The following is a 24,281-nucleotide window of genomic DNA, read 5'->3' as shown; positions in this document are numbered from 1 at the left end:
CTATGAACTAATACATGTCTCCAGTTACTTCAGTCTATGAGTTCACAGAGTTCTCAAATCAGTGGCAATAGCAGTGGCTAGTTGTGGTGGTTCCACTGCAGGTATTTCTTGTTCATCCAACCAACATAACTTTTCAAATACCAGTCTGAACTCAGGTTCCATTCATAACCTATCAGCTCAAAATTTAACGAGAGGGGAAAGTATTTCTTGCCAGAATACAAATAGTAATTTAATCCACAGTTGTCAGGGCCTAAACAATCAATTTGTTGGGTTAGTCGGACAGCCCCATGATGGTGGCAATTGTGGGCTGCTTCATCAATCTGGAATGACTTTGGGAAATAGTTTGCATTCCAACCATCATTCAAGAATTGCAGCCTCTTCAACAGTAATGGTACCAAACAGTAGTGGCATTTGTAGCCAAACCAGTGCTGACGCAGGTATGGTTTTACACTAATCCATTGAATTTTTTTATTTGACATTTTCAAATTTTGTCACAAGTTTCAACTCTGGGTATATAATTTGTCATTAGTTTCATTTTTGGCTCAAGGATTGTAATGTTTTCTATATCATAAAGTTCTTTGAATATTTGTCAAGTGCTGTTATGTAAATTGCAAAAAAGTTTACAAATACTTTATTGTAGTATGGCATCATCTCACTGACACAAATACATATAACCAAATAGTTTGAGCAGGAAGTAATTTCTATATGATTTTAAATGTTTTTCTTCAAGATTACAAGTGCAGAGCTCTAATGTGGCTGATCCTTTAATTGGTTCATTTATTTTAATCATGCACATTCAGTTTTCATTTATGTGACTATATGCTTGGTGTACAATGAATAAAAACTTAGCTAATATTTGCTAAGTTTTAATGTGTTTGAAGCCTCATGAAGATCATTTCCCCTTTGCTAATGTGAATTTTTGAGTAGGAAAGGAAATTGAAAGCAAGCATGTATTTCAATTGAGCTATTGATTGAAGGTATCCTTTAAATTTAAAATTTAATTTATCCATTTTTATTCACACGTCATTTGAAGCTAGAGTCATATCTAGCAAAGTATCTTCCATTTTTAAAAAAACAATAATTATCATGTTGGTTAATTTTGGTCCATGACTAATATATTGCACACTGAAAAGAAATGCAATTTTTACATGTTTTCTACCCATTTTGGAAAAAAAAATCAAATGCTGGTAGTTTGTACAAAAGCTGAATATCTCCCAGGCTTTATGAAACACAAGTTTGAATTGTTAACAGATTTGGCTTCATGCATTCTAGGAAGGATGACTATGTATCAAGAATTTTGTTGTATTGTTGTACAACCTTTGTGACAGCATTTGTCTCAAATAAGCCAAACTGTTAGAGGAATGTGTTAGGCGGACTGGCTATATTTCTCTGCAGAAAGGAACATCAAGTAAAATGACAGAAATCTCCATGTCTTCGCATAGATTTTCAGCTTAAAGCAGCCACAACAAAGCTGGTCAAAATGGGGAGAACAATGTACACTTAATCTACACTTAATGTTTTCCTAATTGAATTACATCTGCATGATAAGAAATGTAGAGAATACACTGGGGGGGTGGGGGGGGGGGGGTGCAGAGGGCAGAGTTCTCTTTGTATATAATTACTGACTTTTGCTATGTGTATGTTAACTTTATCTTGTAACAACATTTTCCTCAATTTTCTTGCCCTCATCAATGCTATCCTCTGTCAGGAGGGCAGGATGGTCCATCCCATGGACATCTCCACAGACGACAACGTTGTTCCTTGGTCAACCTTTCAGGAGGTATGCTTGTGTGCTGTAGGAATTGGGCCCATTTTCCTTTCCCCATCACACAAACCAAATAAGTAATTCGAGACGGCACAAAGTAAAATGTACTCCATATAGAACAAGCAATATTAAAAATTCTAAATGTGGAAATGTTGCTGAAGCTAACTTGTTGAAAATGTGCTTGCTGCATGTATCATTATCAATACCTCTTAAGAAGCTTTTGCATTCGAATTGAAACTTTCATTTTCTGTTAATCGTGAACATATTTTGATACCATCATGCATCTTCATTTCATATCCAGGGCCTAGATTTAAATTGGAATAAAATGACATTAAAAATCTGTCTTTTGAGGAATATGAAAGGATTTTCCTCTGCAAGTATTTGCATCTTACCTTTACACAAATGTTCAAAATGGTGACTGAATCTCAGTGAAGAACATAATCTGACGCAGTTTTTGTGACCCAATGAAACCACGGGAGCAGACAAAAGCACAGAGGTGACAACATTCGCTAAAAATTATGGATTATTTATTGTATCCATCAATACATACTAGGAGTTGATGGCTCAACCAAAATGATATAATGGTAATCACAGCTGAGTTTCGGCAGACACAACCCAGTGGTTTGTTTGTGTCAACTAAGGGTACCTCGTATCTTATTTGAAATGTAATGTGGACTATTCTCACTCGAAGTCAAAATTTAAAAGTTCAAACACAAACATCACCTCCTTCATCAAATGTAGGATTTTTGCAGTGAGCTGTGTGGCATGACATACATTAAGATGTGATATACTGCTGTCTGACATCTTTCTCCAGGTGCTGTATTATAATATGGAGGCGGAAGCTTGAAGAATGATTTTCATAAGACTGCCAAAGTGCAGTCCTAGTATGTTTTCTTCTTAAGGTTAGCATAAACTTAATAAACTAAAGGTTGTTCAGGATTCTATAAAGAATGCATACAGATGAGTTGCACCTGAATTAGGAGCAGGAATAGGCCACATGGACCCTCTCGTCTATGCTACCATTCAACAAGATCAACTCTGCATACCTGCCTATAAGCAGTAACCTTTTACCCCCTTAGTAAGAATCTGTCTACCTCTACCTTTAAAAATTATTCCTGAATCCTGTTTCTACCACCTTGGAGAAGAAGTTCCAAAGACTAACAACTTTATGAAAGAAAACAAAATTCTTCTGCCTAAAATGGGTGACCTCGTATTATTTTATAAATAATGAACCCCCCCCCCCATTCTAACTTCATCCACAAGAGGAAACTACCCTTTCCACGTCCACTGTCAAAACTCAAGAACTTAAAAGTTTCAATCAAGCCCCCTTTCACTCTCTTAAACTCCAGTAGATAAAAACTGAGCCTGTCTAACCTTTCCTCATAAGATAACTCACCAATTCCAGGTTCTACATTGAACTACTACCATTATTTTAACCTCGTTCCTTAAATAGGGAGACCAAGACTGTGCATGATACTCCAGATATGGTTTCACCGATGCCCTATATAACATGTTATAATCTCTCTAGCATATAATTCTCCTTCCAGTAAACAATAATAATCTGTTATGTGTTGATGTTGCAAATGGTTTGAAATCGTTTTGGTGCAAGCAAGGTGCAATATAAACCACTTCCATAAATTAAACACTGTCAAAGTTGTGATAGCACAAGTCATTTATTAGCACATGGATGGCTTAATCAAACTGATATATTCACTACTTCCTAGATTCAAGAATGGTGAATTGAATATGGTGCAAAATAAACTAAAAATGTGCAAAGCACAAGTGCAAATATTCGTGTTCAAATCATGAAAGTTCCACAGCTTTAGAAATATTCTAAACTGAGTCCCATGGGACTGAGGCGCCATTTACTCAGTCCCATGAACACTCAAAATTTAAACATAGTCATTTAAAATTCAGCCTCTCTCACATGCATTTTCTGGCTCCACATTCAAGATATTTAATTTAATCCTCTTATTCTTCATTTGTTCCATAGTAAAGCAGGTAACTTGATTTTGGATGCATTTCCACTTCTGTGTAATGCTTTTTCATTTTGTATCACTGGACAACATCTAGGAAAGTGTGTGCTTCACTTGTTACCTTAATGTTTTCTGGTTCCATTCCTATTGCATAATATAATGACCGTAGGAAATATCGTAGGATTAGTTGTAGTATGTACACATTGGGGAAACTGAAAAGAATAAGATTATAATAAAGTATGTATGTGTATATATTTTATTTTTATATGCAACTTGTTTTATTTTGTATAGTTGACATATTTGTACATTTAGAAAAATGTTATACATAAAATACATCTGTGAAGCAAAATTAACTAGTTTTTCACTTATGATTTGTCAAATTAATCACTACAATTCTGAATTCTAATCCTTAAGTATATTCAAGATTGTTGTTTACTGTGGATGACGTGCGATGAATATGTACACTATAGCTACTTTATATAATGAATTTATTTAGGTTTATTATGCACTCACTGGCTCATGATTGTGAAATTTCCACGCTGATGCTCATTTAGTTACTAAATTGACATCTTTGTTCAAATATTTTAATAAAATATTATTGAGCTGTTGACAGAAAATTATGAAACCTCCATGCACAAATGCTGTTTGATTAAAATTTTGATGCATGTAGTTTTTTCAACTTTGGTTTATCTAGCAATAGTAAAAATGGAATGTGATTAAAGATAAGAAAGTTGTTGTTAACCAGGCAAATTTTGTCAGCGCATACTTAGCATGCTTGTGTCCACATATTTTAGGAAAAGACAAGCTAATACACTTCAGTGTTTCTTGGTATTTGTGTGTCAGTGCTCTCCATTGAGAACGATCGATGTTAGAGCTAGAATTACTTGCACTTCATGCAAAATGTTCTCCAAGATGAAACAAAATTAAGAACAAAATGTATGATTGTATGCCTCAACAAATATCACTTACAAGTTAACAATCACTTCAGTGATAACAGATGAACACCATTTAATCTTGAGTAAAATTGTGCTTAACAATCTTGCGTAGCATAAAACAAGATTAAACTTGACTTTAACAATAATTCGCATTTATGTAGCAAAGCATCCAAATAATGATTTCGGGCAAATGTTTGGGTTGAAGACAGCAGCTCAGAAATGTGAAAATGTTATTGATCTGTTATTTTGGAGCCTTTGGTGATACTGTTTTGCCAATAAACTCTTTAGATCTGGCTAGTTTGATGTGGAGATCTGCCTAGGTTTGTTGTTCTGATTCTACAATATTTGATAAACTACATAGAGATGTATTTAATGCAACTGATTCAAGCAGTGTTGATGTTGTACAAGCTGATAATTGAACCACTTGGGATCCTAGTGTCAGTGTTGTGTTTTGTGTTTTAATATACAAAATTTGCTATTTATGTTTGATAACAACTTGCATTTTTATGGTGCCTTCATCACAAAAAATGTCCCAAGGTGATTCATAGTTGGGAAAATGAATGTTGTGACTTGCTAAACATATTAGACATTGCCCAGGACACTTTACCAGTTTATGTCATTCTCAATTCCTAATTTTATAATTGCCTCAGATTATTAATCTATTATGAATATGCAACTAGAAAGATATATAATTTGTAACTGGTGGCAGTACTTGGACAAAGTATCTATTGGCTAAAAGCAAAATGAGAATATTGTTTCATAAATATCTTGTGTTGAATGGTTCTACTTCCCCTTTATCCCCCTGCTCCATGAAATACATTGGAATCAAGTTGCAGTGGTATGATGCCATATCCTAACTCTGGACCTTTCAGTATTTAATCATGCTTCTTTTTTAATATTGATCCTTGCTGAACCAGGAAATTAGAGACTGAAAGAAGTTACCTGCCAGGCTGTATTGTGAAGGAAGTACATCTGGCTCATGAATTAATCTAATTTGGTCTTAAATCTTCCCCATGAATTGATTTTACAAACAAGACTGTGCGATAAACTGAAGAATGTTGTAACAAGGACCTACAGTATATCTTGTGCATTCATTTTAGGATTATCATGGAATTACAAAATTTTGCAGCACAAGAGGAGGTATTTGGGCTAACCGCACATATTCCAGGTCTCCGAGAGACCTTTACAGTTATTCTCTTACCCTGCTCTTGCCCTTTAATGTTTCACATGAAAGTATTCTTTTTTAGTAAAAGCTATTGTGATTTCACTTCCATCATAGTATATTCTGCCTCTTTAAATGTTAATTTCATCCTTGATGATCTAGTTCACAACTTAACTCTCTTAACTAGCAATACATCTTTTCTGATTCTTCTTAACAAATCCTCACATCTTTTTCTCAAATCATCAAATTCTCTTGACTTCAAGTTTTTCTAATCTTCCCTTCCTCTCTCAGCCTTTCTGTAAACCTGCCCATGTCTATAACCTTTGAAAGTGAGATATCCAGAATAGGCACAATTTTCTGACAAGTTTAACAGATGATTTGTATTTGTTCAGTACTTTGTATTCCAAGCTGTTTATAAAAATCTAGGCCAACATGATGTTTTATTCATATTTAATAACGTCCCCTCAACTTTAATTTTTATTCCTCTTTTTTAATCATATAGTCTATGTCGTCATATTTTTCTTCCCCCCCATGTATTATCTTTCTCAGCATTAAATTTGATTTGATGTCTATCTGCATATAAAGATTAATCAGTCTTTCCAGCTATCTGCAACTGCTTGTCTGTAGAAATTTTGAAGTTGCAACATACCAAAATTTAATTACTTGTATGTATTGAGAAGGACAAAGGTCCCAGCTAAATATGATATTTTGTATCCATTCCAGGTGGGAAAAGCATTTACTAATCACTTCTAAGCTGCTTTGTTCTTTAAACATCATCTAATCCCTGTTTCCCTTGCTACTTTTAATATATATAAATACAAGTAAATATTTAATTTTCCTGTGTAGCACCTTAACAGATGCCCTCAAGAAATCAAGGAAAAAGAAATCAGTCCAGTGGCCACCCTCATTATATTAAATGCAAACATTTGATATGATGCCTAAACTTCAGTTGTTTCTGATTTTGACTGATGAGTATTGATTTGGGCAAATCCATCTTCTGTTCCATTTGAATATTGGCACAAAAATGCTTGTATTATGCACTGACATTTACCCATTGTAGTTCACAGGTTTCCAAAGGCAGCTCAGAATATCAGTTACTTTAATTTCATTTTTATCTTCAGATACAAATTTCAGGAATGACTTATTTCTTGTGTGCCTTGGACAGATTGACAGCAATAACGAAAGGTTTAAGAATTTAAATTGTCTGAAGTTCAAAAAAGATCATTTAAAGCCAATTTGAAGTATTGACCACACAAAAAAAAATTAGAGGTGCTTTCAAAATTTTTCACACTCAATTTATCCTAAATGTACTTTGCAACCTATTTTCATTTAAACAACGTGTTTTGGTTCCATAAGTTCTAATTTAGTCACTATTAATCTTTCTGCTTTGAGCATTACTTTTGATTTGAATTCAAATGTCTCTTGTATTGCCTCATGATATAGCTTCCTACTTTTGTTATGAGAGAGTATTTTTTCAGCGTAATATTTAATAGTTTTACAGCTTATGTTAGATTTAAATATTTTGTTTATGATGTTTTAAGAATGGATTTAATATACCCAAGTTGTAACAGACGAAATGAAGAGCCGGCCAATGTGACAGTCCTCTCTTTGGAATCATTTGGAAACTGGATAATCAAACCTTCCAGTAATTAATCTTTCTGCAATGTTGGTTCCCGTGTTGAATTGTTAATGTAAAAGTCAATATGTGAACTGCATTCATTGTAAATGGTAAAACAAAGAATTGAGATATTTTACTCATCTTTAACCTGTCTGTGGGTTTCAGGTAGTTCTGGCCAGTCAGCATCCATGGCCATTGCTGGCACCAACCAACTTGCCATTACCAAGACAACATCCGTTCTGCAAGATGGAGTTATAGTTACAACAGCAGCTGGAAATGCATTACATAGTCAGATCCCCATGGGGGCCACACTTCCCGTCATTGGTCAGAACCAGGCTTTTCAGTTTGGACATGCTGTCCCTACGAGTAGCAATCATACCCACCCTGTGAACCCAAATCTCCTTGGCTCTCTGTCCATTCCTTTAGCAATGAACCAGCAACAGCTCCTGAACCAGAATATGCTGAACATGTTACCTACATCAGGAGATGGCAAAGGAGAAGTCTCTGTTAATCCTTTGGGAATTCTGAACCCAAATTTAAATGCAGCTTTGACTTTGCTTCCTGGTGATTTGGCTGGACAGACTTTGCAACCTGTTCAACTTTTGGCAACGTTGTTTCAAAACCAGACACAGACTACAATGCTACCCCTTACATCATTTAACTTGACTCTCCCAGATTTATTACAGCAACAAAACCACCCTTCACCTTCAGTGACACAGATCCAACCCTTGCCAGATCATTTGCATAGCAATCAATTAGTTAGTAACAGACCAGAAACCCTTTTGACAAACCCTCTGGGGAACCCTTTACCAAGCCTTTCAAGCAATGACACTACTACAAACCCTCTCCTCCTCCCAGCTGTCACAGCAGCCCCGGGACTAATGGCCCTGAATCCCCATCTGTTGAGAAGTGTTCTGCACTCTCCTTTGGACCATGGTACTAATCATTCTGAGGTTTCCATAGCAACCTCATCCCAGGCAACCACTACTACTACCACATCGGTAGCAGCACTTGCTGTCTCTACTCTTGGTGGGACAGCAGTTATGTCAATGGCAGAATCGCTGCTACCTATTTCAGCTGCTGGGCATGCAACAGGACCTACAAAATTGAACAACTCTTTGCTACCACACCTCCCTTTGCTAGGAGCCAACCTTCTTGGTAAGTTTTGAATTGCCAAGTGATTAGTACATTTTACTTGTGTAAATGCAACAGACATTTCTGCAACGTAAATTTTGCTCCCTATTTAAAATATTCCTGGGGGGGGGGTAATTATTGAGGGTATTGGAGGAAATGTATTGATCAGAAAAATTCCTCTTCACCTGCTACATATTGAAATGTATTAATGATGAGATACTCCATTTATTAATATTTCAAATTCACAAAATCAATTGGTATTTTGAATATTATTTTACATGTGTAATTGACTGCAATGAATATTACTGCAATGTAAATTTTGCTCCTAATTTTAAATAAGAAAATACTTGGGCGATGGAAAAATGTTTTGATCAGGAAAATTCAGATACCTGGTACACTGAGAAATGTATGTAAAGTGTATTTGTTTTGGGAAACTTTATTTACTTATATTTCAGGTACTTCTATTGCCATCTCCACATTTATATGCAGAGTTCCCAGCAACTTTATTTTGGGGTGAATTTATTAGTGAGTACTATGTAGAACTAAGACTTATTTCAGTAAAAAAACTGAATCTCCTGGATTGACCCATGAAGGTGGTGTGCATCATATTTAGTAACATGAAATATAAAATAAAAATACTTTTTGGTTCGCGATAGTCTGGTGGAAATATGATGAACCACTGTCTGCTGTATGAATGAGAGCTGGCGTTATTTAATCTGTTTAATTTCAACAGATATTTTGTATTATCAATTACTGATTTGAAAGCAGGAAATTGCAGCGAATAAAATGGGGTATCTGGGACTTGAGTGAACTGGAATAGCAGCTGCATTTCCTTAGCCAGTTAGAATGAACGGTTGTGAAATGACCAGCACAAGGACTGATGAGTAGAAATTAGAATGACTTCAATGTGACAATAAGGATAAAAGAATAAAGAAAGAAAGAGACTGAATTAAGAGTGTGAAAAGAAGCAGAAGTTAATACTAAATTTCATATTTTTAAAATGTGCAATAATGATTAAAACCTTAAGAAATGCAACTCCACATTTGTGACATTTGGTATTCATTGGGAGAATTTAACAATGAGATCATTAAGATAATCTGATAACTATTCTGGATTTAATTAAATATGCCTGAACCTTGTGGTTACAGAACAGATTCCTTGCTGCTTTTTCAGATTAGCTATAAATTTGTGACATAGACCATAACTTGTGTTACTCAATGCAGATCAATGGTGAGCCAAACAAGAAGATGCCATTTTCACAACGTTATTAACAGTATATGGTATCTTAACCAGCAGCATTGCATCTCCATATTTACCACACATTGCCCTTCACTTGAGTTGCTGTAGTATTTGCACATGAAGAATGATGAGCCTCACTGTTACTTTAACACAAAATTATGAGCCAAGATAAAGAACAGAGGAAGAAGTATTTTCAAGAAATTCAGTTTATTTCTGGTCTATACTAATATGCATCTGCTTTTAAATGAATTGCCATGAATGATAGATTGAGTCTTCAACTATTTTATAGCTTTTATATTTCAAGTAAGGTTTTTGCTTGGAATTTGGTGAAAGAAAACCTTTCTAACAGCTGCCCTTGTGTCTGCAATTAATGAAACTGAAATATAGTTGAGTTTTTGAAATGATGCACAACTGACAACACTCTCAAATTTGAGAGTACATTATCTTTCAAAGAGTGCTGAATAACTTGGTTTTTATGATCCAAATTTTTTTTGACTCTCTTGATGCACTTTCCAAATAACTTAGTAAGAGTTCTTGTACAAGTAAAAGGGATTTATAGTACTACCTTTTAATTTAACAAAACATGATAGTATTGCATCAAAAGTCTCGGTGGAACACAATTGGGTACCTGCTTGTTCTCAAGCCTATATCTTAATCCATTTTCTCCCTTTTAAAACAAAAACCCTCTTCCATTTGCAGCATTTATTGATTAGAGGATCTTGGTCAATTCAGTTGATTACAACTTTCATCCACATTCATATTGCCTCCAATTTTGCTTTCCTGGCAAAATGCACTGATATCTTCTCATTGACTACCATTTTAAAATTGTGTGGTTATGCGCTCTGTTTTGCTGCCAGCCTAATACTTTTTTTAAATCAATGTGTTCTGCCATTACTCCAGCTAGCCAGGAGCCTGTGAATATTAGTTATTCCACAGCAGTAAAAATAATTTACATAAAATCTAAACAGTGAACCATCCATGGCACTTAGACTGTTTATGAATCTGTTTTTTGTTAGCTGCAGCTTTGCTTTTCAAACTTGGAAATGTGTTCCTTAACCAATTAGAACTTACTGAATTGGAGCTGTAATAGTTTGAATTAGGCAATGAAAAACCATTTACTTTCCATGAAAAATCTAGTTGTGCATCAATGTAGCAAACCAATTTGAACAAAACAGAATTCCCCAGTCTGGCACAGTAATGTCCTTTGCCTTAGTCAAATTTTATTTGACGAAGCTTTATTGTTGGTTTTAATATACAGTAATTCTATGAATATTGCATACAGTAGTTCTGCTGAGTTTCTCATCCCAAATTGTTTCCAGCAATAAGATGGTTTATCTCATCTTGCTAATAACAAGCACTTGGCCCATAACCTATGTTTCAATGTAACTTTTATCCATGCTGCTTGTTACTTCTGGACTTCTCAATAATGTTGGAATATGCAAACAAGGAACAGCTTTTTGTTTTTACAGAGCATTTTTGAGATTGCACTTGAGTACAGTAAGCAGTTTTGGCTCCATATCTGAGAAAACATTTGTTCTGGAGGTGGTACAGAATATATTCACCATATTGTTTCCCAAGAGTTATCCAATGAGGAGATATCGAGTAGGATAAACCTATACTATTCAATTCAGTCACTGAAGTACATACGATTTGAGAAGCTGCTTTCTCTGACTAATCCAGAATTAGGGAACAGAAATATAGAGGAAGGGGTACGTCATTCCAGAGGGTAGTAAATTCCTGTAATTTTTGACCCCTGGGTTATGGGTGCTCAGTGAGTATATTGAAGTCTAAGATTGGGAGCTTTAGATGCCAACAGAATCAAGCAATGTGTGGATTGAACATGAAAGTGCATTTGAAATAGAGCATCTGCCATGATCTCATTGAGGATTCCTAATGTTTTTACTATGTAAACTTGAGCAGCAGAATGTTGAACGAACCAAGTCCCATTTTATGTACTGTCCTGACTATCCATTGTCCTTCCACTAGCTGATTAATTCACTGGTGTTTTCATTGTGTTATTTGAATCACTTAATTTCTGCCCCTATTTGTGTAATTTTTCTTACTCATGCAACAACTCTGCACCACCTCAACTCTTCAAACCTACGCCCACCCTTTGCCCTCCATTGGCTGCCCTACCTTCAACCTTGCAAGAGTCTGAACATGGTCTGGAATTCTTTCAATAACATCCCTCTGCTGTCTAACTCCCATTGTCCTTTAATACCTTGTGTGGTGATGTCCCTTTATCCATTTTTTTTAATCATGATATGTTTGCTTTTTATATTGCATGTCTGAAACACCATGGGACAATTATTCTATCGTAAAGGCACAATATAAATGCAAGTTATTGTTTTATTGCTAAGTCCATGGCATTATCTATGTACATTTCACACTAGCTTTGCTGTAGCATTGTAGAGTTCATTGTAGCAAAACTAGAAATGTTTTGCATCAATTATTTCACATCAAACCATTGGGTTGGCACCAGTTGTATTACCATTGCGAAAGTAGTGTAAATCAATTCGTGCATTGAAAATGCTTTATCTATTTGAGTTTGACTTCCTCTTGTATTTTAAGAAGCCTGAGGGAGGGGTGAAAATAAACAGACAAGAGGTATATTAATTGGTCATCCAATGCTATCTTTTGTTTTTAAGTGTGTAGATTATATGAGATTTGCAGTTCTGGATTTTTGGTGCATGGAAAGTGTTAGAGGAAAAGAAGATCAAAAAAATGCTGATACCGAAAATCTGGAATAAAAATGGAAAATGAAGGAAGCATTCAACAGATCAGGCAGCATCTGTGGAAAGAGAAACAGTTAACATTTCAAGTTGAAGACCCTTCATGTCCCATGGTGTTCTGATGAAAGAATGACCTGATAGTTAGCTCTGCTTTTCATTCAGTAGATGTAGCCTGACCTGCTGAATATTTACAGCATTTTCTCTTGGAGTAAAAGATGCTAGCAGGAGTCTCGATTTTAACTTTGGAAGAAGATGGAACCTTTGAAAGTATGATGGAACAAGATGGAGGAGTGTGGGGGAGCAATGGTCTCGGAAGAAAAAAGGAAAGGTGAACTTGTGCTAGCAAATATCAGTAAGAAGATTGCAGTGTATATAATTGAATTCATTGCTGAATAATAAAACCAGATGTTCTGTTTTTCTACTGAAGGCAAAACTGTAAGTTTCTTTGGCTTTTTTTCTGAAATTTAGAAATAAATAGAGCAATCCTTGTACACCAATTTTATTTGCAGCTAGATGCAATAGTTTACTAATGAGTGTGATTTTTTTGACTCAAGCCAGCTGAATGGTATATTTGGATAAAATGAGTTACATGAGATGAGTTTAAGCAATCTCAGCCTAATTTCTGAAGTATGCATCCAAAACCTATAATTGCAGCAACAAAGAAAAAAAATGCAGCTTCACTTGGCAACAGTACTGTCTAATGTTAGAGAAATGAGAATCTCGCAGTACAATCAGATGTGAGGTTAATGAAGTACTAAGAACTGGGAATATGGAGGGTAATATCCTATCTATTTTTGTAATATTGCCCAACTCCATCCAGTCCAACCTGCTGAAATTGCTTCATGACCTTTTCAAATCATTCTTTATGATTAATAGAAATTTGAGGCAATGGAGAGACCCTACAGCTAATCATATCCATGACTTTTCTACATCCCCATCTTGTGTTGGGTAATCTTTGCAGGTTATGACACTGCATGTGTTCACTTGGGTGCTCTTCAAATGTGTTGAGAATTTCTAGTTTAACCTTTTTGGGCAGTATGTTCTATATCACCACCACTATTTAAGGGAAATAATTTTTTTTGCAGCTCCCTTGTAATTCTTTTGCCCCTTTTCTTAAATTCTAATCATTGACCCTCAGATAAGAGAAGAGTCCTTCCTGTCAACCCACTGTAGGCCTTTTATAATTTTATATACCTTAATTCAATCTCTCCTCAGCCTCCTAAAGAAAAGAACCCTAGCCCAATCACGCTCTCCTTATGACTAGTTCTCCCTGTTTGGTAACAACCTCATTAATCTCTTCTGCACCCTTGCTCATACTATTGCATTCTCTGGATATAAGCTCTCAAGATCTTTCTGTCCCTCTATATTGTTCATTATCCTATCATAAAAAAAACATAAGAAATAGAAGTATAGTTTGATTATTCAAACTCCCATGCCTGCCATTCAATAAGATCATGCCTGATCTTTTATCTCAAGTGTGACTTCCTTGTGCTCCTTGTATTTCTTAATTCCCTTAATATCAAAAAATCTAGTGATCCATTTCTTGAATGTACTTAGCAGCTGAGTCTCTTCAGCCCTCTGGCTTAAAAAAAAACAATTTTTGTGTGATTCCCCCCTCACTTTGTTTGCCCACCCCAAATTTTCATAATCTCACACTTGGTTGGACTGAATTCCATTTTCCACACCTAACCAATCCATTGATTGTGCTGCAAATTTTGGTATCATGTGCAAACTTGTGTGCAAATCACCGATTAGCAGGGGTTTGGCATTGACGACTGGAATCTCACCTCCATAGAATGCATCGAATGCACCCACCAAGCCCATCCTGACCATCAGGCTCCCATTTAATCAAGAACTAGAGTATATGGGTTTAGGGTGAGGGGAGAGATTTCATAGGAACCTGAGGCGCAACTTTTTCACCCAGAAGGTGGTCTGCAAATGGAATGAGCTGCCAGAGGAAGTGGTTGAGGCAAGTACATTAACAACATTTAAAAGACACTTGGAAAGGTTTAGAGGAGGATGGGCCTAACAGGCAAATGGGACCAGCTTGGATGGGAATCTTGGTCAGCAAAAACCAGTTGGGCCGAAGGGCCTGTTTCTGTGCTCTGACTCTACTTATAATAATCCTACACTCCTACTATCCATGTTATCAATCCCATCCTATCAATGACACAAAAAAAATTCTCACTGACTATTTTTGGGGAACCTGTATGGTATTAAATGATTTTGCATTGTCCTTGAGAATTTTCCAATGATTTGCCTTCCATCAATATGAAGACAATTATTGTGGCATATAACTGTTCAGTCTCTTCCTTTCTCCCCTTTTAATACTCTAGGAATTGGCAGTCTTCTAGTTTTGTGATCTTGTGCTTGCAGCCAAAGAGAATCGGCTGACTACCTCCCATAAGCTTGTGTTGAACATGGCTTCCTGTTGAGCAATGCCTCACTGAAAACAATGAGAATTTTAAAATCAAGTCCAGGGCTTTTCCACCCCCTTCTCAAATCTTGCATGATTCGGAGATATCCACACTCCTCCACATTTTGGCCTTTTTTTGCATGTCTCTGATTTTAGATGTTCCACCACTGGTGAGCATAACCTTCAGCTGCTAAGACCCTAAATACTGGAATTCAGTCCCTACTCTCTGCTTTTCTAATGTTTTTCCTTCTCTAAGATGCTGTTGAAACCAAAGTCCTCATCCAAATTTCTGGTCTTCTGTGCTTTTATATCCTTGTGTAGCTCTATCAAATTGTTTTGATAATGCTCTTATGAAGCATTTTTAATTAAATTCAAGCATTGTGTAAATGCAAGTTATTGCTAAGGTTAGATAAACTAAGATGTTCCCAAAATTATATTCCCTTAAATGAGTGAATAAATGCACCATCTATATTATGCTAAGAAGTACGTGGAAGAAATGCTTAGGTTCGGAGTCATTTGATGAGATCTTTAGCCTCAGTATATCTGTACCTCAGTATACCTTCAAGAGAGAATTTTTTTCAGGGAAGGAGGATATTTATTTTTTTTTAAAAAAGCAGCAGTTCACCTGAAAAAAAATTCTCTCTTGAAGGTATACTGAGGTACAGATATACTGAGGCTAAAGATCTCATCAAATGACTCCGAACATAAGCAACCTGGGCAAAAAATGGGCAACCTGGAACAAAAAAATGTGGCATCCAAAACTAATTTACTGACTTTTGACAGGAGGAGGAGGAAGAAAAGTTACATGACTCAAAAAAACAGATTTCAAGATGTTGAGTTGGATCGTGTGAAATTAACAAACTACTGAAAAATATTTGAAGCTATTGAAGTGAAGGGTAATTGATATGGATAATCTACATCCAGAAGTATTAAAAGGAAAATGACAGAAATTAGTTGAGCATTAATTGCACATGTAAATGTGGAATTCTGTAAGAATAAATTTTACAAAATGTTAGACATTTGTGTAACCTAGTTAATATCAACAGGCCTGCTGAGCATTCATACGAGGAAATTGTATTAGAAGCTAATTTTTTTAATCATCTCAAATTTATGCTTTCTAAAATCTGTCATTTTATTCCTCACTAGCCTCCAATATTTAAGCTTTTGCATTTTCCCAACTCTATTCCAGTTGAATTCAGCTAGACTATAAATCAAACTTTGGAACAGCTAAGCACCAACTGAAGAATTAGGTGCCATATTATTCATTTATGATCGACTTTTGGAAGAGCCATTCTTACAAAATACCACTGCTGGTCTTTAGTGATTTGCGCTCTTATTGTTTGCTTATCTGATTGCTACAGCTCAATTACAAACACCTATGTATTGTCTTCAAATTATCTACAATACACCACATATTCCGTGTATTTGCATTGATACTATGTTGAACAATTTGGTTAATGGTCCAGAATAAATATGACCCTCAAGATTTCTGTTCAAAAGTTTGAAGATTCAGATGCTGCGAAATCATTCCACCTTTTTACAAACCCACGAACTGCAATAGACACTCCAGTTACATTCAACATACTTATAAAGAAAAATACGTGTTAAGTGCCATAAAGGAGAACAATAACAGCAATTAGTATTGCTGCCTCACCACTCCAGGGGCCCAGGTACAGTCCTGACCTTGGATCCAGTTTGTGTGCAGATTGCACTTCTCTCTGTGACTATGTGGATTTCCTCCAAGATATTAAGGATGTACTGGTAGGTTAACTGCCTACAGTAAATTATCCCCTTCTTGACAAAAAGAATCAGGGTTGTTGCTGGGCATGTATGAGAGAATAAGTGCAGGGAAATAAAAGAACAGGACTAATGGGATTGCTCTCCCCGCTTCCTTCTGTGTCCTTACAAGATAATTTATAATATTTAAAATGTTAAATAAAAAAAAATTCTATCTTTAACAGCTGTTGTATTTGCCAATGTCTTTCACCTTTTTGACTGTTTCTTGCAAACAGTAACATACTCAAATGTTGTATGTACCAACAACCTGGAGTTTAATTATGCCATATTAATTTCAAACATAAATATAACAAATTTTACATTGCAGGTTGATCTCTGCCAAATTAAATGGATTTAAGATTTTAAAGACACTGGATTTGAATCAGGTTATCCCAGAGTACATAAAGAGATGGAAGAATGAAGTCATTTGTGAGATGGATTGATATTTTCAATAGCTCACTGCTGTCTTTCATAGTTCCTAAAGACCAGAACAGCTCATGTGATCCTGATACTTAAACAGTAATTGGAGTTGGGTGTGGGTGGTTTTAGAGCAGGGAGGGTGGTTAGTGGTGGAAATTGAACCTTGACAGCTGCAGAATAATGAAGTTAGATTAATTTTTGGAGGAGATGTTAAAATGTATGTCACAACAACTAATACTTGCAGGGTGCTGCAGTCAGTTGAAGATACCCAATGTGTAGAAGTTCATGATCCACTCATTTTAGTGAATATTTTGATAAGATTACTTAAGAGGGTGCATGAAATCCAGAAATGGCTGTTTACTTTGATTTCCAGAATGTTATCAGGAAATATATATGATATATCAGAAGAGAGTCTAGTGAATTGACTTGGTTCCTTGTATCATACATTTTATCTTTTGTCGTTTAACTCTTCCAACTAGATACTAGCCTTTTAGTATTCATTGACTATGATATTGCAGTGATCAATTTCCTTGTCTATGCCTTCACCCATAACTGAGTTCCTTATTCTCAGCCAAACATATTCTCTCTTATTCTGGTTAATCCCCAGAATATAGTCCTCATCTTTGCTCACTCTGGTTCAAGTGGTTCAGTCATGAGCGTGTCTGGAGCACAGCATAAGATCTGATTCAATCATATTGGGGCACCTTCTCTGCATAACTTGCCGGCATTCCAGGATTATCTGGGAAAACTAAGATTTATACCCAGCCTTTTCCCTTCTACCTTCACTCTGGACTCTTGTTTTTCCCTTCAAGTGCTCTCAAAGCTCACCTCATTTACAAAATGCATCTCCTGCACCCAAGTGTTGTCATCAGTCCTGTTGTTAACAAGAAAACATTTTGAAACCTGTCTTTTTGAAAATACCTGTCTAATCCAAACTCCAATCTTCTCCATCTCCCAAATTTTTGAATATTGTTACCTCTCATTCATTGCCTATATTCACCATAGCTCCTTAATTAAAATCTTCCCTAATCAGGTTTCCACAATGGTCACAGCATTTAAACAGTCTTAACCAAATCAAAACTGGTACCTTAAACAATGATGACCTTACCATAAAATCTTCCTTCTGCCTCTGACCTGCTTTTGACATATTAGACAACATCATCCTTTTCTAATGTTTTTCCAACCTTATCCGTGTCAGTAGATTTTTTATTTCCACTCCTAGCTGGAAGTTCTTTAACATCAGTTTCTTTTCTGTCCCTAAATATAATATGGAAACTAAGAAATAGGAGCAGACCAAACAACTCTTGAGATTTAAGATTGTGGATGATCTCCCACTTCAGTACCATTTTCCTGAACTGTTCCCATATGTGTCAATTTGCTTCATGCCTAGAAATCGATCAATCTCTGTTTAGAATGAACATAATGACTTTGCTTCTACTACTGTCCAGTGTAGAGAATTCCAAAGCTGAGTGATATTTCTCCTTATCTCAGTCTGGTCCTTGATTCATCAGCCAGGGAAAACATGCTTCCTACATTCAGCCTGTCAAGACCTATTCTCAATCTAGTCTACCTCTTCATTCTGAATTGTCCATGAACACTACCTCATTATTCCCCTCTTGCACAATTTATTTACTTTTGTGACATAGTAATTTTTAGGTCTTGCACTGTACTGTTGCCACAAAACAAATTTCATGACATATGTCAGTCATAATAAATCTGATTCTGATCTATGTACTGTTCCAGTGCCAAACCATCTCTGCATTACCACATTAGAACCATGCACTGTTTTGTTATCAGAGTGCTTGTCTGATATTTTACTTCAATGAAACGTGTTTAAGAGTCATCCATATCTTTGGACCCAGACACTATTTTAGGCCTATTTAAAATTGTCCACAGTATCTATGGCCTATTTTAGATGGATTTCTGACATTCCATCATCATTGCTTCTGTTCACTCCTCTGCCCATCTGCTGAAACCTTCATCCATACCTTTTATCACCTTCATCTAACACCAATATCTGTTCTACTGGCTGTCCTCCAAATCTTCCACTTCCTTTAAACCAACTCATCCAAATCTATGCTGCCCTTATCCAGAACTCTGTGGTTTTTCAACTCCCTAGGCCTCTTAACTAAACTCAACACATCTTAAAAGCCTATGCACCTCTTCCTCTTAAAGGCAGTCATTTATCACTCCTATTAATCTTTAGTTTTGAGCTCATATTTCCCTTGCGATGATATGTAGGTCTATTTAAGATTTTTTTGGTGTAAGCTAACAGAGTAACAGGAGTTCTCAAAAGTATTTGGAAGCTATTGGAGCACCTTTCTGTTCAATACGCTCATCTGTCCTCTCAATATAATACACAAATATTACAGTAAAGTTTGGAGGAATTGAATGGGGTTCATGCCAATTTGAAATGATCTAAATTATTTAATAAACAACTGATGTTTAATGTGGCAAGGTTCTGAGTTGTGTCAGGCACTGATTCAGGAAGGCTTGAGGACTGGCTCATTTAAGAAGCCAAATTAGAGCCATTGTATAAACAAGAATAGAACAAAACATTACAGTGTGAATCAAGATTATGGAAAGTACCCAGAAAGCCAGTTTACACTGCAATGGCATTAAAAAGTCATTTGGATAATCATTAAATATAATGGAGAAGAAAAGAATAATCTGACAGAATTACAAAGGAAGCTGTTAAGGTTTTCGTAAGTTCTGAAGTCTGTGTACAGAGGACTGCGAACTTAAGCTTTGATTATATAGAAACTTCGGTACAATATGGTTTTGAATATTCTGTCTGGTTTTGAATATTCTGTCTAGTTTTGGACCTTGTGCTTGGCAGTGGATATCAAGTTGATAGATGCATACATTCAGATACTTGTTTTCTGGACACTTGTACATTTTGTGAAACTGACCTTAAGATATGCCACGTCCTTGAATTTCAAAAACTTTGACATAGAAGCAGGATATATAGGTTGAATGCCAGAAAGTAATTTTATATGAAGGTGAAAAACAACCTGCAAAGGTAGTGTGGAGTGGTGTTTATTGGTGGACTTGACAACTTCTGAAAAAGATGGACTTTAAGACATTTTGGAGTGGTGAGACATTTGATCATAACCGACACATCACAGTAACCACGATCTCATCAACCTTGATTAATTTCACTTTGTTGATTTTTTTTTTACTTATTTTTCCTCATAACTCAAATGCAACTATCCCACTGGTTTAGTTTCTGCATTGATTTACAGGCTGTACAGTTGAAACAGTTGTTCAATTAGCACCAGCAGCTAATAGTTCTTATTCCCTCATTTCATATCCTTACAAAATGGATGGGAAAGTAAAGCAAAGGAGATATTTTATTAGTTTAGACATCACCTGAAGCATAGATTAAAAGTGGTAATGTGTTCAAGATCTGCATTCATAAATTTCTAAATCTGCAAATTTACATTCAGTAATTTATGTTAAGAATGTTGTTGGTCCTGAGACCAGTCAATTTGATTCAATAACACTGTAAACCCAAAATAATGATGAATGTCTCTCAAACATCAAAAAGCCTTTTGCACACAAATATTTTGCAGTTAGTGACTCAGGCTGTGTAGACAAACAGCAAAGTGATTAATGATGAGTTGATCTGATTATTACTGGTGTTGAAGGGTACGATGTTCAGTGAAGTTACCTGATCTTCATTTATGTTCTGATTTTGAAAATGAGCTTTAGGAGGAGTACACCTTGTCTTTTACGTCCATTTCTACTAGTAGTCCAGGAATTATTGCTTAATGTCTTAGTGTCTCCATTGACATAATCAGTGATACCCATTTTTGAGTTTAGGTCCAGAAAAAGGATCCCTTCAAAGTAATCACAGGAAATAAAACTAGATTAATTTTTTTAAACCTATTGAAAAGTTAACTAACATTCTTGAATTAACTTGCCGGTAGATACCAGCAAACTTAATGAAAAAACAATTGGTTAAATTTAGTTCTTAATTACCAAATGATACCATGTACTTCATTAGTTGTTAAATGTTCTGCATGTCTTGAATCCATGAAAGATGTAATGCTCATTTAAGTCGTTTATTGGTAGCTATCCTATGTACATGGGGAATTTATCAAAATGTGATTTTTGTTTTGTTTTACTGTTGAGACATATGATGAGCCACCCCAGCTTCCCAGCAAACAAGAGTATCAAAAGATCACTTTCTGTTTAATTGTTCTAAGTTTTTATCTGTTATTATTGCAAAACTGAGTTCATTTGCTAATTTATTTTTCTTTAATTGATTACTTGTATATTTGTTTCAAAATTGTTCAGTTGATGCTTGCAGATTGCACCACTAATGCACTTCTGTATTTTATTGTTATGTCCAGGTGACGTATCTTCATTCAACAATACTTTGAACAACCCACAATTAAGCCATCTCCAGACCTTGATCAACAGCAATCAGATGCTTCCTCAGACTCATCATCAACTTTTACAAGGTCTGCAAGGGACTCAGGGTCTTCAGGGGTTTCAGGGTCACTCTTCACTTTCGGGCCCAAGCAACCCTCTAAACCCCATGGCATGTGTTTTTCAAAACTTCCAGGTAAGTAACTTGCACATTCTCTTCTAATCTTGCGTCTACCAATTACTAAATTGATGAAATGAAAACAGAAAATGCTGGCAGGTCAGGCACCATCTGTGGAAAGAGAGTGAATGTTTCAGGTCAAAGACCCTTCATCAGAACTAAGAAAGTAAGTTTATCTAGGTAGCAGAGATGGTGGGGGAGGGCAGTAGGTGGAACAAAGGCAATGTCTGTAATAGGTTGAAATAAATAGCCATTAACTGGACAATTAAGCTCCTTTGACAGTGCAATGTGTTGCTAATTGGAATCGGTTTATTATTCACATGTACCGAGGTGCGGTGAAAAACTTATCTTGCAAACTATTCATGCAGATTAATTCATTACACAGTGCATGGAGGTAGTGCAAGGTAAAACAATAACAGAATGCAGAATAAAGTGTAACAGTTACAGAGAAAGTGCAGTGCAGGTAGACAATAAGGTGCAAGGTCATAACGAGGTAGATTGTGAGGTCAAGAGTCCATTTTATCATACTAGGGAACAGTTCAATAGTCTTATAACAGCGGGATAGAAGCTGTCCTTGAGCCTGGTGGTATGTGCTTTCAGCCGTTTGTATCTTCTGCCCGAGGGGAGAAGAGAGAATGTCTGGGGTGGGTGGGTTCTTTGATTATGTTGGCTGCTTGAATGTTGTGAAGTCTGAGTGATGCTGTATGGTCTGACCTACTAGGATGCGCCCAGTTAGCCAGAACATACAAATGGGGAAAAAAAGGAAGAGAGGAATGGCATCTCAAATGGCTAGCCTGATACAACCAGAAAGTGTGCATATTATCTGAAGTTGGAGAATTCAGTATTGAGTCTGACAGGCTGCAATGTGCCCTGAGGAAAAATGATGTGATGTTCCTGAAGCCTGTGCCTGGCCTTGTTGTAACAATGAAGGAGGCCGCAGACAGAGGTCAGAGTGAGATTCTAGTTTTCCCAGATTTTGTCTTTATTTCAAATTTCCCGCAATTGCAGTTTTTAGATTTTCTCTTGTTACTGAATTGCTAAACTGAAGACAAATAATGTCTTCAGAGGTGGTTACTTGGGGTCATATTTTTAAGATGTGACATCCCCCTCACCCACACCCCTCAAATCTAATAACAATCCAAAAAATGCATAATAAGGTTCTGTATGTACAAGCATACTTTGCCTCATAACACTTAAGGATATTTGCATGTACACCTCAAATTTAAATCCTTGCACATGCCCCTGATAAACAGTAGATTTTTGCATAATTTTTATTTCATTTGCAGAGGTTTCTGTAGCTGAAACTTGATATTTTTAATGGACAACTGCAAGCTACCCATAGTTGGTAGCATATTACTTTTAGTAGTATTATTAATAATACTAGTGTTTCATTGCTAATTACCAGTAAGAAACAAAAGGCTCTGCCCCTTGGATAAGTACTGTTTCTCATTTTTATTGATTTAAGGTTCTTCATTCAAGGTGTGCCTCAGGTATTTATGTTGCATTTCTCCCATTATTAATAATAATAATTATTATTATGTGAGCATTATCGTTCTTTAAAGAAAAGATTTAACGCATGAATACCTTGCTGAGCTTTCCAGTCAATATCTGAAAATGTCAATTTTACCTCAGAGTCTGGTTCAATGAGTCCCAAAATAATGCAAATTCACTTTTCTTGTGCAGGGAAGATCTGTGCACTGAATTCATGATTATGGAGGGTTAATGTACCAGGCATTTTGCTTTATATTCAGTTTTTCAATCGGTATATTGAAATGTTGCCTTGCCTCTCTGCGTTGGATGAGTAAATGTAACCAGTGTGGGATGTTGTTATGTGAACTTTGAAGTACTTAGGTTTGGTCGGCAACATGCAGAGCCATTGTAACTTGAGACATTGGTGGGAGAGGGAAGGGTAGACACAAAAGCTGGTTGGTGATAGGTGGAACCAGATAAGGAAGGGATGACGGGCAGGTGGGGAGGAGTTAAGAAACGTAAACCAAGGGAGAGGAAACCCAGGTAGATAGGTATGTGGGCGATGGGTAGACTGAAACAGGTGGGAGAGTGTGATAAGTCTTGGTAATGAGGGGCATTGCTATGGTGTGGAAGATGTGAACAAAGGGAGAGAAACCCTGGTTAGATTGGAGGGAGTGGGGAAGGAACATGGGGGAGTGGGTTACTGAAATTGGAAAATTCAATGTTCGTACCAATGGTATGAACACTGAATTTTCCAGTTTCAGGTAACCCACCCCCATCACTCCACCCAGGATCTCCCTCCCTTTGTTCACCTTTTCCATCCCTCCCCCACCTGATTCCTTCTACTCATCATTCCTTCCTTGCCTGGTTCCACCTATCATCTGCCAGCCGATGTCTTTACTCTTCCCTCTCCACTTCCCCTACCCAGTTACATTTACCTAAAATATCTTATTGCTCCACAAATTTCCACCACCACCTACCTGCCTATGCCTCAGCACTCCCCTCACTTCTACGTACTGGCTGTCTTCCCTCTGCACTCTCAGTCCTGATGCAGGGCCTGAACCTGAAATGTTAACTGTCCCT

The 24,281-nt window shown here is 36.3% G+C and overlaps 1 protein-coding gene across 1 annotated transcript in view; it reads left to right on the top strand.

Moving 5' to 3' along the window:
- mbd6 (methyl-CpG binding domain protein 6) overlaps positions 1–24,281 on the top strand; it is a 144,880-nt gene that overhangs the window by 93,097 nt on the left and 27,502 nt on the right. The window contains 4 exon segments of the mRNA XM_052025728.1: positions 1–75; positions 77–437; positions 7,622–8,614; positions 21,532–21,746. Coding sequence (XP_051881688.1) covers positions 1–75; positions 77–437; positions 7,622–8,614; positions 21,532–21,746 — 1,644 coding nt within the window.

The sequence above is a fragment of the Pristis pectinata genome, chromosome 1 (genome assembly GCF_009764475.1).
Source record: "Pristis pectinata isolate sPriPec2 chromosome 1, sPriPec2.1.pri, whole genome shotgun sequence".
Taxonomy (NCBI): Eukaryota; Metazoa; Chordata; class Chondrichthyes; order Rhinopristiformes; family Pristidae; genus Pristis; species Pristis pectinata.
The sequence above is the reverse complement of the archived record's forward strand: the minus strand, read 5'-3'. Positions and strand labels throughout refer to the sequence as shown.